This window comes from Choloepus didactylus, chromosome 1 (genome assembly GCF_015220235.1).
Source record: "Choloepus didactylus isolate mChoDid1 chromosome 1, mChoDid1.pri, whole genome shotgun sequence".
In the NCBI taxonomy this organism is placed as follows: domain Eukaryota; kingdom Metazoa; phylum Chordata; class Mammalia; order Pilosa; family Megalonychidae; genus Choloepus; species Choloepus didactylus.
In genome coordinates, this window is record NC_051307.1 from 195,837,863 (window position 1) to 195,859,628 (window position 21,766).

At 36.4% G+C, this 21,766-nt stretch overlaps 1 protein-coding gene across 5 annotated transcripts in view; it reads right to left on the minus strand.

The window, feature by feature from the left end:
• The window catches only part of ANO10 (anoctamin 10), a 230,655-nt gene that overhangs the window by 174,085 nt on the left and 34,804 nt on the right, over positions 1-21,766 (minus strand). For all 5 annotated transcript variants that reach the window (XM_037848459.1, XM_037848469.1, XM_037848474.1 and 2 more), the window contains exons 5-10: positions 11,592-11,711; positions 8,935-9,504; positions 7,343-7,398; positions 4,244-4,318; positions 2,305-2,487; positions 340-531 (exon numbers count right to left, since the gene is read on the minus strand). In XM_037848459.1, coding sequence (XP_037704387.1) covers positions 340-531; positions 2,305-2,487; positions 4,244-4,318; positions 7,343-7,398; positions 8,935-9,504; positions 11,592-11,711 — 1,196 coding nt within the window. The remainder of the gene's footprint in view (positions 1-339; positions 532-2,304; positions 2,488-4,243; positions 4,319-7,342; positions 7,399-8,934; positions 9,505-11,591; positions 11,712-21,766) is intronic.

Consider the following 21,766-nt stretch of genomic DNA (forward strand, 5'->3'; position numbering starts at 1 on the left):
CAATAACAAGTCCTGCACATGAATTAATAATGCATGCTCCTTTTCCTTCTGATGACTCAAGATCAGAGTCAGAATTTCATATCTAAAAGCAGTCTTAGAAATTATTTCACAATCCCTCCCCATCTGCCCCCAATTTTAAAAACAAGAAAAGCAAGGCCTAGAGAAAGTAAGTGACAGGCTGAGGTCCCACAGTTGGTTTGCAGAAGAGCAAGGACTAAATCTGTTTTCCCAAAACATTCTTCAGGACTTTTTTTTGTCTTGTTTCATTTTTAAACTAAATCACTATACCTCATTTTGTTCTATATTTTAAAATGAATAACTGTTTTCTTAAATAATTACCTGCCACACGCCAATGTTAGCTGAAGGTTCTGAAAATGGGCGTTTGAAGACCCTGCACATTTTTAAGGCATCTGAATTGACTTCAGTGAAGTTATTTAACACAGCAAAGGCCGCTGCTAATGGGTAAACACAGGAGAAAAGGCTCACATAACCAAACTGCAGGAATAACTCCAAGTAATCATCGAAGGTACCCTGAAAATGTAAACCACAAGTAGAAAGCAGGCATTGATTTAATATCATATAATAGAAACAACTTTTTGCAAGACTACCCAAGACACTGGCCTCCATCTGTTCAAAAAATCTCAGTTTCTCCAAATTCAAACTACAGAATTTACTTATATTCAAAGGCAAATTTATATTTTAGTCCCCAAAGTGAAAAATGAAAAATTATTTAGCTGCCCATTTCATTGTACTAAATCTTTGAATTAGTACATTCTTTCTAAGGTAAATCACAGCAAAGCTAAAGATATGCTCTTGACCAAGTAAAAAGAAATGATCCAGCATCACTGTTACAGATCTTATTTGATACTTGCTCCCCACATATGGGTGCCCTAAAGTCTCAGTCCCTGATCCTCTATTTAAAAATTAGCCTTTCTTCTCCCTCCCCCCTACGTGGGATCAGACACCCAGGGGAGTGAATCTCCCTGGCAACGTGGAATATGACTCCCGGGGAGGAATGTAGACCTGGCATCATGGGACGGAGAACATCTTCTTGACCAAAAGGGGGATGTGAAAGGAAATGAAATAAGCTTCAGTGGCAGAGAGATTCCAAAAGGAGCCGAGAGGTCACTCTGGTGGGCACTCTTATGCACACTTTAGACAACCCTTTTTAGGTTCTAAAGAATTGGGGTAGCTGGTAGTGGATACCTGAAACTATCAAACTACAACCCAGAACCCATGAATCTCGAAGACAGTTGTATAAAAATGTAGCTTATGACGGGTGACAATGGGATTGGGAAAGCCATAAGGTCCACACTCCACTTTGTCTAGTTTATGGATGGATGAGTAGAAAAATAGGGGAAGGAAATAAACAAACAAACAGACAAAGGTACCCAGTGTTCTTTTTTACTTCAATTGCTCTTTTTCACTTTAATTATTATTCTTGTTATTTTTGTGTGTGTGCTAATGAAGGTGTCAGGGATTGATTTAGGTGATGAATGTACAACTATGTAATGGTACTGTGAACAATCGAATGTACAATTTGTTTTGTATGACTGCGTGGTATGTGAATATATCTCAATAAAATGAAGATCAAAAAAAATAAAAAAAAAAAAACTGAATTTAATAAAAAAAAAATGTAGGCTATTCTATAAAAGTAGGATCTTATATATAGGGAGATTTAATGAAAATTAATTTCAGAATTTCCCATGCTTGATGCCTATAATTCTCAGGCGTCCAGCAGGTAGAAAAAAAAAAAAAATTAATGGTTGTGTCAGCAAAAATGGCAGGGTAAGGACCTCCAAAAGTTCACTCCCTATAAAAGCAATGAAAAAAACTGGCAAAAAATGTCAGAAACAACTTTTCAGTTCTCTGGAAACTAACCAAAGGCTTGAATCACCCAGAAGCACTTAAGAAAAATGGCTGAATTTTGGTAAGAACAGTAAGTTATAGTGTTTTAACTTATTCTAGTCTCATTCCCTATTCCCTAGCTCCCCAGAGGCCTTGAAAAATAACAGCAGGCATTCATTCCTAGGATTAGAGTAAGGGACTGGGGTTGGAGATCTTTCAAAGTCTAATTCCCAAACCGCAGTCATTATCTAACCTGACTGGTGGTTCCCTTGAAGACCCCACTCGAAAGTATTTCCTTTAGTTCTTCAGACCTCATTTCCTCCAGCTTTTTGAACATACTTAAAATAGCTGCTTTAATGTCTGAAGTAATGAGTGTACACCATTATTTGTTGAAATTAGTGTATTGGCTATCATTCAATTTCAGTAAATGTTTAATTCAGCAATATTCAAACTTACCAAATAAGTACTCATTTCCTTTTCCAGGATGACTTGCTCATATAACGTAGCATCAATGTCTGCCTTTAAAGCTTGTACCTTCTTCTTCACCTGCATACCATGCTTCTTTTGGAGCCAATAAGGAAGAAGAGATTCTACAATTTGATTAATTATCTGCGAGGTAATCAGCAGAGTGGCCAGGCTCTAAAGAAAAGCATATAAATAATATTCAGCAATATAGTTTAATAAAACCATTACATGTATGGAATCTTCAACAAAGTGTACACTATTATAAAAATTAGATCAAAAAATTAGAAATTAGAATAGTGTTTCTAATTTATGGTTTTTCACAGAAAATACTTAGATTAAACTACAAATAAGATTATAATAAAAAATATATAACAGTCAAAATTTGACAAGAAAATGAATTAATTTGAAATTGTGTTTTTTGACATTTCACCCTGATTAAACATATAATGTTGTCAACTTTTGGAAAAAAGAAATTTGGCTAATACATCCTCTCTCACTGTAGAAAACCTAGAAAATAGGAAGAAAAAAAAATCACCCATAATTTCATAATCAAGATGGAACCACTGGTAATATCTTGGAATATTTCTTTACAAATATATATAAAATTAAGTCATACTATATGCATCAACTTTGTATATTGCTATTCTCACTTAACATTATATATGAGCATTTCCCTGTGTCATTAAAAAGTATTTTTTATCTAGTCCATACACTGTTATTAAATGTAAGTATTATTCCAAACTTTCACCAAAATAAATACTGCTGCCATGGATATCTATGTACGTGAATCTTTGACCTCATCCCAGATCATTTACTAGGGATGGAGTTAACGTTTTCAGCAAACCTGCCCAAGTGCTTTCTAGGAGTGTTGTATCAATTTCCACTTTCCCCAGATGGATATGAGTGTTTCCATCACATACTACCATTGCCAGTACTAAAATTAATTAAAGAGCATTTTTTTAAAGAGCTCCCCCTTCCCTGTTTAAAAAAGGAGATTAAAGTATAGGAAATGAGAAGTCATAGCCCCCCACAACACACTAACGGATAGGAACAAAGAAGGTATGTACATATAATTTATCAATTCCAAATATATTATTTTGAACTTTCTCAATTTTCAAAAAATAATTTAAAAAAAAGTAGCAATACATCTAGTATACTTCTTAAGAGTACAATATTTAATTTTACTTTCAGGCAAGCTGTTAGAACCACAACGACAAAATTTTTTAACCTTCTCCGGTAATATAATTTTTTTTAATTTCTTGAAAAATGATCTAAAGCTCTTAAATGATTTAAGAAGTCTAGGCTTTGAGACACTGCTCACTAAGAATCTTAGTATATTAAAACCCAGAAGGAACCAACTTTTAATGATAACTGGCTCAAGTATAAAACAGATGATTTAGAGAACAATAATTTGTCTTCCATTTACTATTTACTGGTATTTTGTGATTCAGATATAGCAACACATGACAATAAATGCCAGACTTTCCTAAACAGTTCAGAAGAGATACAGCACTGCACAGGATCCACTGGTCTCTAAAGTTTAATAACTTATTAATTTAAAAATAAGATGTGTAACATCTGTTTAAGGTTACATCACTCACCAACATACTCACAAACCATTCAACTAATGGATACATTTTTGCTGTTAGAATTGCTTTTACAAGCTTGAGATTAACTATACAATTGATTTTACTACCCTGTATGGTTAATTTTGCAAGCTGATAATTTCAATTAAATTCTTTTCATTTGAGTAGCAAAGGTATTTTTTTCTAAGTAAAAGTATTTTTTTTTTTAATTTAGAATTAGGCTTAGAACAAAATTTAAAAGATTTTATTTGTAAAAATAATTTGAAGACAATTCCACTACCTGAATATAGGAAACCACATTTAAGGCCTAAAAAAATTGATACTTTTCTGTCATTCACACCCACCTGACGCAAAAGCTTCATATCCATCAGGACAAAAGCAATGTAAAAGAGTGAAGCAAAGCAGTTTAGAAAGTTGAACTGCAAAAAAAAAAAGATAATATTTAACATTATTTTACAGTCCTTTATTATAAATGTAAATATATCATTTTTAAAATGTAAAGAGAGACTTCCAGTCCAGACAAGATGGCACAAACTTCATTTCTCCCTGTTCCTCCTCGCTAAGTACAATTATAAACTCTGGAAATAATGTAAGAGGCAACTAAAGGAGAAATCTAAAAATGGTAAGAGGAAGATGAACTGATTTGGGTCTTTAAGAATGAAGGAACCCTTAAAAAACTAGATATAGAGTTACCCTTCGATCCAGCAATTGCACTTCTCGGTATATACCCAGAAGATCTGAAAGCAGTGACACAAACAGATATCTGCATGCCAATGTTGATAGCAGCATTATTCACAATTGCCAAGAGATGGAAACAACCCAAATGTCCTTCAACAGATGAGTGGATAAATAAAATGTGGTATATACACACAATAGAATACTATGCAGCAGTAAGAAGGAAAGATGTCATGAAACATACAACAACTTGGATGAACCTTGAAGACAATGCTGAGTGAAATAAACCAGGAACAAAAAGAAAAATATTATATGCTACCACTAATGTGAACATTGCTGGGGGAGAATGTAGGGGTGTTGGGCTTCCCCACCTTGATCGTTGCTGATATGCTCATAGACATTGGGGACTGGTGGTTTGATGGGCTGAGCCCTCAGTCACGGGACTTGCCCTTGGGAAGACTGTTGCTGCAAAGGAGAGGCTAGATCTGCTTATAATTGTGCCTAAGTGTCTCCTCCTGAATGCCACTTTGCTGCTCGGATGTGGCCCTCTCTCTAGCTAAGTCAAGTCGGTAGATGAAATCACTTCCCTCCCCCCTACATGAGATCCGACACCCAGGGGTGTAAATACCCCTGGCAACGTGGAATATGACTCCCGGGGAGGAATTTAGACCTAGCATCATGAGATGGAGAACATCTTCTTGACCAAAAGGGGGATGTGAAAGGAAATGAAATAATGTTTCAGTGGCTGAGAGATTCCGAAAGGAGCCGAGAGGTCACTCTGGTGGGCACTCTTACGCAAAATATAGATAACCCTTTTTAGGTTCTAATGAATTGCAATAGCTAGCAGTAAATACCTGAAACTATCAAACTACAATCCAGAACCCTTGAATACTGAAGACAATCATATAAAAATGTAGCTTATGAGGGGTGACAATGTGATTGGGAAAGCCATGTGGATCACACTCCCCTTTATCCAGTGTATGGATGGATGAGTAGAAAAAGGGGGGCAAAAAAAAAAAAAACTTAAACTATGTGTGCCGGTTTGAATGTATTGTGTCCCCCAAATGCCATTATCTTTGTGGTCTTGTGTGGGGCAGAGGTTTTGGTGCTGGTTAGATTTGCTTGGAATGTGCCCCACCCAGCTGTGGGAGATGACTTTGATGAGATGTTCCCATGGAGGCATGGCCCCACCCATTCAGGGTGGGCCTAGATCAGTGGAGCAATATAAATGAGTTGACTCAGAGACAGGGAACTCAGTGAGTGCAGCTGTGAGTGGCGTTTTGAGGAGGAGCAAGCTTGCTGGAGAGGAACGTCCTGGGAGAAAGCCGTTTTGAGGCCAGAGCTTTGGAGCGGATGCCGGCTGCCTTCCTAGCTAGCAGAGGTTTTCCGGAGGCCATTGGCCATCTTCCGGTGAGGGTACCCGATTGTTGATGTGTTACCTTGGACGCTTTGTGGCCTTAAGACTGTAACTGTGTAGTGAAATAAACCCCCGTTTTATAAAAGCCTATCCATCTCTGGTGTTTTGCATTCTGCAGCATTAGCAAACTAGAACACTATGTTTTTCATAAAAGATTAATTTTGCTCAATCACTTGGCCATAATTAACCACTGAATATCATCACCTCACTGATAATGTAAAACACAAAACTATTTCTTATTAATGTGGATATATAATGCATATATAATATATAATGGCAATATTCTTTAAAAAAAAAAAAAAAGAATGAAGGAACAACTCAGTATCAGGGCATCACACCCACCCAGGAGAAGAAAGAGATGAGAAGGTGGCCAAGGTCCAGCACTTGCCAATTCCAATTGAGCAACCCAGGTCGCTGTGGCAGGCTCATTCTTCCCGGAGATCGCCAATGGGAGCCCTATCAACATCAGGCGAGGCCCCTCAACTACTCTCAGCTCTGGCCTCTACAAGTTTATCTACTTCCTGTGAACTAAACACCCTCCTAATTGATGGTTTCTAATCTCTTAAGGACTAAAAAATCAGATGATAAGCTTCTTAGAATAGTTTCTTATAGCTGGAACAAAGCCTCAGTTTCTAAATGAGGCCCAGGTACCTTCTCTTAAGTGTAAAGTACATAGAGTGTGTTAAACCAAATTCAGTTGAAAGTTCAGAGTACTCTGTGCATACTGCTTAACTCTCAGTTATGTTCTAGATGGCTGAGGTAACCTCCTGATAAATGAGGCATTTTCAAGATGTTACACCTTTATTGTTTATAATGACGGTAGAGAGAGGCATAATGTGTGAGCTTCTACATAAACAGCAGGCAGGTTACACAATGCCTTCTCTCCATCTTCTTCCTCCTACCCATCATCATATGCTGGGAATATTTTAGGCTTCTGAAATTTAGTTGACAAATAAAAAAAAAAAATTACAACCTTTTTTTAAAATGTTCTCCCACTAAACAAATTGCTGATAAATGGAAAGATTACTGAATAATGAATTCAAAAGTCACCAAAAGGAAAATAATGAAAACATGTCCATAAAGTAGTTGGTTTTTTAAATAAGTGAAAATTGGCTATAATACTAATTTCTATATTTTGAATTCTTATACAACATGCACATTTGCGACTTAAGACTATTGAGCAGATATGTAAATATATTTATTAATCAATTCTTTGCCTACTTTCACAAAACATATTAACTATCTGAAATGTTAAATTAGTAGCAAGTCTTCATATTTCTATTCCTATATAGTAGCCACTATGTATTGTTTCATAATTAGAAATTGATTTGTATATAAAAACTATACTTACCACTAAAACTTTCAGAATTAGATGATTCTGGTAGGCAGATTCCAATCTGTGATTCTCTAAAATATTAAAAACGAAAGGTAATTTCTCTGAGATAAGAAAGCAATGCGGGAACACCATCATCAGGTGAAGTGAGGCCTGTGAGGGGACAGATGTCCACCACCAGAGCCTTGGTCACTGAGTGTGTTGGGCTGTCAATCATGGATGGCCCTTCCTTGCCACCAGGAACACCACACAAAGAAGGAGGTTCATAACATGTATTTCATGGCACTGCAGTAGCACTGAGGTCTGCAGTTATTTTTAAAATAATACTGCTACAGAAGAAACTTGGGGAATGTTGGCGAATGATCCCACAGATGGCCACCTAAAAAAAGTTGTAATAGTAAAAACCATATAAGTTGTAATAATAAAAAACTGGCCAGCAATCTCTAATGGTAGGGCAATGAATGAAGTTTTCTGTACACGTGGCCGACAAAGATCAACTTAAAGGGAAACTCAAATTTCCCTCCTCAACTAAGAAAATGAGACACTTTGCAGATCCCAAGACAGAAGGGCAGAAGGACAAGAAGGAAGACTGTAAAGAGAAGTGTCATCTTGCATGGAGAAGCAGTGTCAGACTGACCTGGATTTGAATCCCAACTCAGCTACTCAGTCAGTCTGACCTTGTCTAACCTCCTGATACTCAGCCTCCTTGCCTTTAAAAAAGGGCTGACACCCATCAGGTCACTGACAGGATTAGAAATAATACAAAACTTTAGCCCAATTTTAGAGCAAGTACCACTATCAATAAATGGTAGCTGTTGTTGTTGTTATATAGCAAAGAAAAATAATTTAAAACAGCGTTATGGTTCATGAAGTAAACACCTAAACTTCTTCCTTGGAAATAATATGGCATGATTGTTCATTCACCTGTTTGTCTGAATGAGTGAATAAATAAATTAAAGAGTGAATGGCCTATCAAAATCATTTTAAACTCTAACCAAGTTCCTTTTGTACCAAAGATTCAGACATGAACACCTGCTTTCACTGAGCTCAATGAGTGCCTCAGTGCCCCACACCAACTAGGCAATCAGTCATTAGATGCTAACCATAGTTCATTCGACCAGCATATCAAGAAGATAATCTCAATCCAGTCTACTCTCAGCACAAAATGCAGTATTATATAACATTAGGAGCACAGGTTTTAGATACACCCAGGTCTGGATTAGCCAGGCTCTCCCACTTGCTGGTTACATGAAAGATTATCTAAGAGGGGAAAATGTTGAACCTTGATAAGCTTCAGTACCTTTATCCATAAAATGAGACATAACTTCTACTTCATGGTGTCCTGAGAAGGTGAAAATGAGGTAAGTGTGGACAAAGTGCTCAACAGGGCACCATGAACATAGAAACTAGCTCTCAATAAATGAGAACTGTGACAACCATGATAAGGAAATCATCAGCGCTCACAAGCCAATGAACGTTTGCTTACATCTCTATAACAAGCCCAGGGCAACATCTATCTTCTATGCCAGGTAACAGGCATATGAATTCTATGATCTGAGCAACATTTTTTACAGGCAAATAAGGCATGAATACAAAGCATCAATTCTTACCCCATGAAGTTAAAAACTCGGCAGCATAACGATACAGGCGGTTCATAATCTCAATCACAATGGCGTAGATGATGCTGGGCACATACAGTAAGAGACTGGTCCACTCCGAACCACTGTTCTCATGCAGCGCCAAGGCCCAGGCCTCCAGGTCGAAGTAAATCATCATGACATACAGAGAGAAATAGAGACAGAGGCACACGAAGGGCAGAGAGACCAGGTAAATGCGCAACTGTCTCTTGTAACTGGAGTACGTAGGTTCCTCTCTGCCAGTGACAGGATTGATACCCAGAACCCCATGAAATCCTGGCCGGGGCTCCTCAAACTGCCTCTTCATGACCAACGTCCCCCACCTGTAGGTCATGCTGGCACAGCCACGCTTCCACACTTCCAGGATCACTGTGGACCAGATCAGGTTGAACGAGGCGAAAATCACATATTTGTCATAGTCTTCCCACGCAAACAAGTAGTAAGGCAATCCAATGACGGCCATGGGGATTAAGGCCAAAGTGAAATATTCCAAAAATCCGAAGTAAACAGCAATCGTTTCCCCGAAGTAGCGACGAATACTGTCTATAGTGGAAGAAAAAGACCTTAAGTACAGATTACCAAAGACTTCGTTATTTTTAATCATTTCAGGTAAATTTGATCTTTTAGTTAAATGGGGATCACTTAACACCCTCATTTCCCCACCAGTGTGTGGTGTAAGTCAGTCCCTGCAGCACAAAGACCCCACTTGTCTGTATGGCAAGCCAAAAAATTCCCCCAGCTCAGGGTCCAGGCCATAGCTACCGGGGCTGCTCTCCCAGGAGCCCTGGGTCTGTTTCCTCTGTACTTCCTCACCTGATGCATGCCTTCTTCCTAAAGCAAAACTTACTTGGGGCTTGCCTGAAATCTCTAAAGTCTAGTTTAAGTTTGGCTAAGGCTTTTGAACCATTTTAATTTGGAGGTTCTATTTATGTTCCACATTTTTCTCCCACTTTAGTTATTACTGTTACAAATGTTCTTTTCAAAGAAGATTCCACATCTATAGTATCCTGCTTCCCCTAACCACATCAGTGTAAATTTTCATCTTGGGTCACAGCAATTTTTTTGATGCATGAAAAATAGAAATTATTCAAAAGAAGACACTAAGATTCCACACACTATTAACCTCTAGAACAGCTGTAGAACCTAGTCACCTATAGCCTTGTGTGAGCACTGGGCAGAAGAACATTTTCTGAAACAGACATAAGCTAACCAACCCAAAAGAGGTCACTAGGCTGCATCCTTTGCCAGCTATATCCATATGCATGAATGCCTGGGTCCTACACTGGGACTGCGATGCAGCTGGCAAGGGTGGAGGTTGGGCAGTCAAAGCTCTTATTTCTTTGTTAATTACATGCAGTTAAATTCTCTTCTTAGAGATGACGTGATCATATCAGTCTATGGAGCTGGGTTAGAGTGAACTGATTTAAGCTATTTTCTTCTATAATTTCTCTCGCTAACCTAAGGGCTTATTATTAAAACCATAGGTATGATGAAGTCACTTCAAATCCAAATCAGATTAAAGAATATCCCAGCAATGGGGGATGCGGGGGTGGGGGGGAGAAGTCTTCATGGTGATGTCTTCAAGGTGCTGGTGCCTAAATCAGAGGATCTTCCCCTTTGATTATTCTGTGCCCAGCTGCCATTACCAGGCCTAGCATTCCCCAAAGGCCTCAGACCCACCACCACAACCATCCCAGGCTTCACCATCATTCACTTTCTCCCCTTATTTTCTAAGAAGTAGCAATAGATGCTACTACCTTATAAGACCTGCAGACAATATTCAAATTTATTGCCACTGAAATGCCAAAACAAAGTGGAAAAAACGTCAAAATTTTAACAAAAAATGCCCTTAGTAACACCTAGAACCATCAGAAATCAAATTTTCCCTTCAGAGAATACAAGAAAATAATCAAAATGTAGTTTCAAAATTTGATCTTAAAAACAATCTTTGTCCATTGTGAGAACATCATAGTTGTTTCAGAAATAGAAATAAGAAAGAAAATGATTTTGAAATATACTTTTGAAGAAAATCAAAAGAGCAATGCCCTTTCAAGAAAACTGATAGTGAAATTCTACAGCTTAAATGTACTTATGTTTAAAAATCATGACTAAATCAGCAATTTTGAATATTCTTGAAACTCTATATTGGTGTAAATTTACTTAATGTCCAATAAATACCAATAAAATTATAATTATTCTTCTAACTGTACATTGAACAAATGCTCTTTAACCCTGTTGTAATCCCTAAGTATGAGCACAGCTTGGCCCACTCCAAATAATTAGCCCTACAGAAACAGAAATTTTCAAATACAAAATATTCACAGTCATACTAAATACTTATAAAATTTGTTCTACCCCAACTCTGATACCTACTCATGCAGCCCACTTGAAATTGCCCACCTTATTAGTGAATTTAGAGAAAGGCTGTAATACAGTATATCTAAAATAATATTAGAAATTTAAAAAGGTGGTAATCTAACCCATTTTATTCCCCAAAAGAAATGTTCTCCCACATGCATTAAATACCTGCTCATGGGAGATGGCCCCTCTGTTGAATTAAAACTTTTCATAAGGAGATCTTCCTGACTCTGACTCCCCTCTTCTGTAAAAGAATAGGAACTGACTCATACCTACAGGCTGATACTTTAAGGTAAACCGAGTGTACCAGGTGTCCTCAAGCTTCTTCAGGGCTTCATTATCATGCAGTGGAAACACCTGAATCACAATACCAGAGGTGAGCAATCTTCTCACTGCAGAGGGAAAACGTGACAAACTATATAACACAGATTCTAGATAGCTCACCATGCTTCATCAAATACGACAAGCAAGCATTACAGAAAGGTCAAAGTTATTATACTGCCTACTCCAAAGGCATATATTCTTTTGTTCTTCAGAATATAATTATCGTTATTATTTTCTTTGACAATAAAAGCCATACAAGTAGATATGAATTTTTAAAACAAACAGAAATGTACACATAACAATGTGGAAGGCCCCTGTTAATCTCTGCCTTTCCCCCCAAAATAACCGCGGTTAATAGCAATTTAGCATACAGCCAGCCTTCAAAAAAGTACATCCATAAATGTATACTTTAAAAACAAAAATGGGATCATTCTGTCCGTTGTTCTGTAATCTTTTCTCATGTAATAGTATATACTGGATATTTTCCCATGTTAATATAAATAGAACACGACATGTCCTTGTCAACAGTGTCATAATATTCCCTTGTTTGAAATGCTATAATTTAACTAATACTATATTGAAGAATATTTCATATTTTCCAGTTTTTTGCTATTATAAATAATGCTAAAATTCATGTACATATATCTCTTCCCATGTCTATTATTTCTTTATGATATATAGAAATGGAATTGCTAGGTTCCCGGGCATATACATTTTAAATTTGGACACACATTAAAAAACTTCCCCCAGAAAAATTTTACCCATCTGTCTTCCCACTACAGTGAAGGTAAGAAAATGTTCAATTCCTTTCATCATTTGGATACTGAGAATTTTCAGTCATTTACCTCTTTTCTAATCTGTTAACAAAAGCTTATATTCAAAAACAGCAAATATCACAATCAAAGACTTCCTACTTTCAGCAGGCATTTGACTAGTATAGATTTTAGTACTGATGTACATCCTGCATCCTCTCCCAGCCACAACCACATGGGTGCTTAGAAGAGACAGATAAATTCAACCAAACACAATTTCCTCTGGCAATATTAAACAGAAATGTGGCATTCTCTTCTCTATGATTACTTAGGTTGGGTTAATGAGAAGGGGGGGTGGATCTTCAGGTCCTTAAGAGGAAATGTGCCAGTAGATGTGGAGAACTCAAGTGCAATGCCTTGTGCCGTTTTTGGGGGGATAACACACATTTCACATGAGTTCCTAGAAGTCTCTTACTAAAGAGGTGCTTATAAGACACACTCCTATTTCCTATTTAGCCTGTCACCAAAGACAGATGATGAGAATATCAGGCACCAGGCCCTTCCATGAGGACCAGCATATAAATGTCTGCAGCATGGAAGAGACACATGGTTTAAGTTTCAGTGTAGAAACACTACATATTATAACAAAGGGAGATATTGTCAAGACAAGTCCCCTATCATAAAATCTTCAGGGTAATTTAAAAGCAAAATTAACTTCTTAAAAATGGAAAAATGATATCTGATATTTGACAGTAACAATAGGGAAAAATCTGGGCCTGAAAAAAAGATTCTTATTACATGATTTTCTTACAATTACATCTCATGTGTACAGAGGTGAAAAAACTTGACAGCTAGAGCTGTGATGAAATCCTCCTTCTTAATGATTGAAGAAAGGTATATACTCAAAATATTAGCAACTAAATTTAAAAAATATATATGGTTTAAGTTATATTGGCCTCTGTGTTTTCAATTCCATTTTTTTTCATATTTTTATTCCAAAGTGTTTCAGTGGAACACTTTCAGTGTTTCAGTGTTTAATATGAATGAAAACTGATCACCCTCACTGATTCCAATTCTTATCCTTTATTTGGAAATGCACAGGTCGTTGCTGGTTTTTTTTTCCTATCACTTTCCTTTTCAATTACTATATCAAGTTTTTAAACTTTGAACTGACTTAAGGCATCTAAATTATTATATTTCTATTTTTCTAAGTCGATTTTTTTAATGACTCTATTTTACCACAGAAGACAGTCCAGGCAGGCATAAAACCCAAGCTTGTATACTTCTAAAAATAGGACTGTGATCTGGGGGACTCAGAATATAAAGCTGTAGGTCCTAAATTACTGGGCTTCTCTTCACCATCAACGCCAAAAGCGTGGTCTGGTCTCAGCTTCTAAAATAGAGGTTTGTTTTCTGGGTTTTTTTGTTGTTGTTTTTTGTTTTTTTTTAATCCTTCCACTTTCTCAAGTCAGCTAAGAGCATAATCACCAGGAGACTTACCTTCAAAGGAAAATATGATGCTGTGCAGGCCTATTTAAAGAAAGGAACAACTTGAGATTTCCTTCTTCAAGAATGCTGAATGAGCTCTTGCCAAGTACTGTGGATTACTATAACAGCCATTTAACAATTAACTACCCAAATCAAAATCTAATTTACGGGAGACCATAAGTAACCTGGTTTATAGTAGGACCCTCTAAGTTAAATAATGTAATAACAAGACTAATATAGTCCTGCTACTCTCTTTGATTTATGCGATGTGTTTACTTCAAAAGTAAAAACAAAAATCTCTCTCACGACTCCTTACAGTGTCTCTGAGCAACACGAAGGAGCTGGTCCCGCCTGCATTCCAGCAGCGGGGTGAGGAGTGCACAGATCACACACAACCATCTGCAGCCTCTAGGGGGTGAACACAGGCGCCCCACCCCGAAACCCCAAGGGCTGCTGTGCCCTAGCCCCTGGCTCCAGCATTCAGGTGTGACCTTACCACCGTGTAGTCATAAGGAAAAAAATATTGCTTCTAAGTGATACCTGAGTTTTCAAAACATATTTTTATATTCCCATACTATTTTCATCCTTGATTAACATCAAGACTGCATATATGTATGTGGCAAAACAGTGTGTGTGTATATATGTACATATGCCTGTATATATACATATATATATATATATATATATATACACATCATGTAGCATATACCTGCTACATGCTATTCACTTGAAATTTACTCCATTATTCTTAGAAGGTCAATTAAAGATCTTAGCAAACAAGGCTGTATCTGACCACTATTCACTTGTATATAGAAAATATTCAGAATAAGTTACCACAATATTCTAAAAGGATACTATATAACATCAAAGACTTAATACGAGGTGCCACATTCCCATCAAATAACACATGATGGTCACCTAAAAGACATTTTTAGACAGAGCTTTAACCCAAACTAAATAATATCCCTCAGAATACAATTAATACATAAGAAATTCTTGGATTTCTTATGTATCTTAAAAATCTTTCACTGGGTTTTTAAAATGAATATTAGCTATTAAGAACCAATAGAAGAAGGCAGGTTCTGGGGTTGAGGGATCTTAGCTCACATGGAAAACGAGAAATGGGCTGGCTGTGAAGATGAATGCTTGACAACTAAGACACACATAGAGCCAATATTTAGTTCTCCATGTTGCTTATCATTTTATGAAATGAGGAAGCCCTAAAGTGCACAGCTCATGGCACCACCTAATTGTCTCAGACAACGCAATTTGCTATCTATCTACTCAAAACTTTTTATCAAAACATTACATATGGCATGCAAATTTATAATCATTGTGTGTAAAAATAAAATGAAATTACACCTGAGATAATGGAGAACAGTTCTCCTGAAAAGCCTGGCTGGCTCCCACAGTGCTGATGGTATCACATCAGCTCCCTCCCCATCAAGCCCCAAAGAAGAGGCTGCCCAAGAGGGCACTCCCACACCAACACCACAAAACTCAAAAGCTAAAATAAGCCTTTCCATTTACTTCTGTGGATTGCTTTAATGACAATCCATTATCTTAAATTCCTTTAAGTCTTATTAGCTCTGAAATTTGCACTTTGAAAAGTTAGCAATTTATAATTACGCATATATCATTTCTTCAACCAAATATTATAGTATAAATTTAAAATTATAGAAAATATAACACAGCATTTAAGAATCATATTTTCAAAAGCTTAAAGGAACAGAACAATGCAGAATTTTAAAATCTAACCTTGACAACTTAAATGATTTTTATCCCAGACTGTATAAACAAAAAAAAAACAACAAAAAAATCTTTCAAATGACTATGATTGAGATGATTTTATTGTTTCTATATATGAAAAAGACAGAGAGAGAGAAAAGAAAAGAAAGCATCTTGTTGTACCAAAGCCTCATTCTGCCAGTGAGGAAGTTATTTCTAGTCTGGCTTCACCAAACTGGCTGCCTACACACCCAACGGAAATCTATTTACGTATTTCCTTCAAGGTTTTCATTCAGTTGAAAATTTCTCTCTTTGAAGCAACTAGAGGCACTGGGAAAACTACCGCTCCAGAGTCCCATCTTAAGAAAGAGCGTACCCAGTATCTTCTCTGTCCCAGTCACCCCTGAGAGGTTTTACCCAGGCAGAAACTTACAGATGGAAAACAAGAAGAAGCAGGGATGCTTACGTTAGTGGCCAAGACAGTGCTGCAGTCAGCTTTGTATATTTCATTTCATGCATAACCCAGCTGTGTCTAAAAACATGCCCTCCCACTAAAAGATCAAGCAAAATTTAAAATTTGGAATGGCATCAAACAACTGCTTATATACAGCATATGGAAATTCTGGTTACAAATGGTGGCAGAAAGACACCTAAGCCCTGTTCATGTCCACAACACCTAATTAAAAGCAAGAAAAATAAGAAACATACAAAGAAATCTCTACCTTTGATGAAAAAAAGTAAAGGAAATAAAACAATTAGAAGCCCAAATTATGGAAAAGGGCATTGAAAATCAGCTCAGAGTGATGGAGTAAACTAAGAACACAGATGCCTCTGCAAGCCTGGGCCAAGCAGGCAGAGGGTTCTCCTAGGCATGGAGGGATGGGAAACCACTGTTCCCTTGCCCAGAATGCAGGCAAAGGAGGATGCATGGTGAAATCCTGAAGCATGTCTGCTCCCCACCTGGCATCACAGCCAGACCAGGGAGGTGAGGCTAGATAAAGTGCAGGTATGCCCTTTTGGAGAAAAGAGCTGGCTGCTAGAATCCAGACACAGCAGGCAAGCAGCTCAGGAGCTGTGGATCTTGGTTGGCCAAAGAAAAACCTGAAGGCCAAACCTAACAAAACCCCTTCAAGAACAGGGCTCCATGGAGGGCCCCTGCAAGGCCTGAGGAGACTCAAGGAGAGCACACTGCCAGGCAAACTCCAAATTTCCAGCTCTCAGAGTTCCCTACTAGAGGCCCCCAGTATCCCTACCCACGGCACACTTGCTTCCTTCTGAAAATAGCCAGTGTGGGAAAAATAGATGTTCATTTTAAAAATGAATAATGAATTTTAAAAACGAATAAATTGCAATAAGTTTTATTTATAAACCTGGCACTATATTCAATAAACATTTCTGCAGGCTTTCATCTCCAAAAAAACAAAAAAAGAAACTGGCATAGAACTGTGTGCAAAAATACTACAAGAAACAAAAAGAAAAACAATAAATAAAGGTGAAGAATAAACAGTGGAAAATTACAGTCTCAAGAAATGAAAACCTGAAATACTTCATGAAGTTAAATAATTGAAGCAACAACTGAAATTCAACTTTAAAAAGTTAAGAGAACTAAGAGTTCATAAAAGCAATGTAAGAGAAAAATATAACTATTATAAATATGAAGTTACAATAAAAGCTACAAAAAGGGAAAGATTGCAAACGCAGAAAAAAATGGTAGACAAGCCCAAGAAAATTAAAAATGAAAACATAAAAAAAAGAGAAAAAAATATATACACACACATATATATGAAATTTAACATTGATATAAAGCTTTATCCCAACCAGGATCATGTATTCCCTTTAATTGCTATTGTCTCTTTAAGCTGCTCTGTTATGTGGCCTTCAGCTCTGTTTGGTTCCTTTTCATAATTTCCTTCTCTCTGTGGATACTCTCCTTGCGTTCATCTGTCATTTTCCAGACTTCCTCTATTTCTTTTTCCATGTTTTCCTTTAGCTACTTGAGCATATTCAGGACCATTTTTTTAAGTCTTTGGCTGGTAATGTCATAGGTCTGGTCCTCCTCACTGATGGTTTCTAATGCTTTAATTTTTTCCTTTGCCTGCACCATCATTTCCTGTTTCTGTGTATGTTTTGTAAATTTGTAGAAACCTGGACATTTTTTTAGACTCTGAGGCATCTGTTTCTTAAGCTTGTATACAGGTAGTGTTACAAAACTTTCCTTAAATGCCAGGAGCAAACAAAAGAATTAAAAGAAGGAATAAAAGAAAGTACCTTTCTTAGTCCTTGCAGATTGACCTGTGTGAATACTTTCCTCAGGGCTTATCCATGAGTCTACAGAATAGCTCCAAGCCAAATCGTAGTGGCCTCCCTGATTCTTTCTGCACATGTATCTTGTCTTGCACATGCACATGTGGCCCAGGAAATTCCCTGTTTATACTAACACTAATGTCTCCTCTTCCCTGGGAAACAGCTTCCTCACGGTTCCAGGCACTGCAATATATGTCCTACAGCCAGAAACTCTTGTACAACTGCCTTGTACAGGTTCTTGGCAAGTTCTGGGATGGCAAGTCAGTGAAGCCACCACAAAACAGACTGGGCTAGATGTACACGCGTCCAGTATGTGCATGAGATTTACTCTGCTCCCTCTGGAACCAGGACCAGGGATCTGCACCAAGAACATGGGCCAGCTCCACACTGAGCCAGTAAGAGGTGGGAGAGGGGTCAGCAGGGCAACACAAAATCCTACCACTTTTAAGTAACCTTTTTCTTGATTCACCCCTCGCTCTGTTACTGCAATCATTTAACTGTCTTCTGGAACTTTGAGAAAGATGTTCTGTCAGTTGCTGCTGTTTGTTCAAAGGTTCTGTGGGAGGGACCAAGCCCTACAGCATCTCACTCCGCCATCTTGATCTGCATCTCTCTAGAATACATGTTCTTTCTAAATGCAACAAAACATTAAAAAAAATGGCCATGTTAGGCCACAAAGTAAATCTCAATCCATTCCATAAAACAAGAATATAAACATCGTTCTCTGGAACAACATAAAAAACTAGAAATTAATAATGAAATCATAAAACAAGGCCCTTCAGCCTAGAAATTTAAAAACTTACTATTAAATAACTCTTAGACTGAAGAGTAAATACAAAATTAAGGTGTGGACTTTCTACATACTAGATATTTGAGGGACAGCTAAAGCAATGGTCAGAGAAAACAAAGAATCCTAAATGTGTATTTAGTAATAAAAATAAAAGAATGAACCTAAATGAATTAAATATCCAACTCATAAAATTAGAAAAATGAGGACAAGGTATATAGAAAGAAAATAGATGGCAGGATTAACTAAGATGAAAGCAGGAATTGATGAGTTTTAAAAAAAGCATTGTAAAATTAAGAAGTAAATTAAAAAGCAGATGTTTTGGAAAAAAAGCTAACAAAATTGACAAATCACTAGTTAATCAAATCAAGAACAAAAGGGAGAAGGTACAAACAAAATAAGACACAAGGGAAAAATAACTATTAAAACAGAGAATTAAAAAGATCTTGAGAGAAATTGCCACAAATCAATTCACATAAATTTAAAACATAGATAAAATGGATACTTTTCTAGGAAAACATAATTTACCCAAACTGACCCAAGTAAAGATAGAAAGTCTAAACAAATCAATTCCATAGGTCTTTTAGGAAAAAATGACCAAAAACCTATTCCACAAACTTCAGAGCCAGATAACTTCATAAGGGAATTCTACCAAACCTTCAAAGAACAGATTAAAGTTTGAATATATATGGTAATAGAAGAAATAAAGAAATAAAGAAATGAAGAAATGAAGAAATGAAGGAAGGAAGGAAGGAAGAGCTTAAACTTCATTCAGAAATTGTATTGCTAATAGTAAAACTGGCATGGCTTTACAAGTTATTTATGTATCATGTAAAATAAAACAAATTAACAATTACATTAATACTGTTAAGAATACAATTTTCAATGTAAGTGAAGAGATGCAGACATAAAACCAACGAAATTAAGTATAATTCTATGATGTTAAATTTGAATTGAAAATATCAATATAAATTCATGATTTTTAAGAATACATTTCCTAGCTTCTTCTACTGAAACAGGGAAAATGGATGACATAGCCCACATAGCAAAACTTTTTTTAAAAGCAGAAAGAGGCAATTTCAACAGAAAACATGAATATCAAATAAGACGGCAACCCAACATAAAATAATATATTTAAATAGTATAAATTCACCGAAGTGAAGACACTCAGAGAGGATGAAAGTAAAAGGATAGGCAAAAACATCACCATAGATGTAAACTAAAATAAAGCAAGACGCACAAGATAAGGCTGAATTCAGCAATTATAAAACATTAATATGAAGAACAATGCCTTATGACAATAAAAGGTATAATCTACAATAAAAATCTATCAAAAATCTTCATATAGCCAGTAACCCAGCCATTAAATTCAGAAAGCAAAAGCAACAAGAAATGCAGAAAGCAAATTGGCAAAAACATATTAGATTAAGAAAACAAAAACATAAGTAAGCAGGTATGGTCTCCGGCTAACATGGATCAAAAAAACAAAAGCATAATACAAAGGATGTAAGAACCAAATAACAAAATTAACAATTAAAACTTTACAATATACATCTGATAGAAATAAATTCCCAGAAATAAAACAAAAAAGAAATCTAAATATTCCTATCAAATGAATATTGATACAAAAATCATAAACAAAATATCAATAAATGGAATTCAACAGAAGTAAGTAATACACTATAAGCGAGTAGGGTTCACTATGGGAATGCAAGAATGACAATATTAGAAATTATTACCATGGCTTACCATACTGATAATGTCAGAGGTAAAAATGTAATAGTCTTCATAGGTACTGAAAAAGCATTTGATAAAATTTATGCTCACACATAATTCTTAACAAGGTATGAGAAATGGATTTTTTCTAACTATGATGAAAATTAAGTCAACAGCCAACATCATGCTGAATATTCAAACACTAGAAGCATTCCCTTTATAAACTAAAGCAATCACTGTGGAGGGTGATCCGGCAGTACCCACAAAAAAAAGCATATAACTCTGATCTAACAATTTTACTTATGGGAATTTATCCTATGGAAAGAAATGCACATGAATTTCCCACTGCAGCATTGTGTATAGTATAATGGAAAACTGGAGGGAAAAAACTATTAATGGAATATACTAGGTGGCATAGAAAGGGAATGAGTTAGACCTAATGTGCTAATCTGGAATGATGATCAAAACAAATTGTTAAATAAAAAGTCAAGGTCCAAAATGGTATGTACAATATATTCCCCATTTGAGTATATGGTAAATATATCTCAAAGGTTATATAATAAGGAGAGGGAGGGGGACTTGGAGCATGGCATAGGAAAAAGACAACTTTTCACTGTCTAAATTTTCACACTGTTCAAATTTTTACCATACGCAGAATTAGTTTTTCAACTGACAAAAACTAATAGAAAATACATGTGAAAACTGCAAAATGCTTGGGGGAAGTACTTTCCTGCCATAAGCTATATAAATTGAAAAGAGCAATGTCAAAAGTACAGACTATAGACCTGTTCTCAGCATCCTGAATACAGTTCAGAATAAGCTGGAATAAATGCTACATGTCACTAAAAAAAAGATTTTTGCATAAAAAAGTGAAAATAAACATTTTATTCTAAGAACATAACTTCAAAATTCAAAAAACATTCAAATTTGGAAGAAGTCTATCAAAACAAGGCAAAATATCCATCACAAGATAGGAAGTTAGGAAGGTTTTGCAGAAAGACAAAGAAAAGAAAATCTCAGAAGGCCTTCTCTGTTCCATCATGTTTGAGAAAATCAGGAAGACCAGAGAAGAGGCAGTATCACCTATGAAGAATTCTTGCCAAAAACTTCCAGTTTACAGGAAATAAAAGGACAGAGGAACCATGAAGAAACAATCAGAAAAAGCTAGAAAGAAGAGCAATAAGACAAATAGCCTGGTCTCTTCAACAAGTCAATGTCCTGAGGAAAAAAACATGGGAAAGAGAAATTATTAAAAGAGACTTAAGAGACAGACCAAGCAAAATGTGCTGTCCTTGAATGGATCCTGGATTGAACAATCCAGCTCTAAAATATATTTGGTGACAACTGG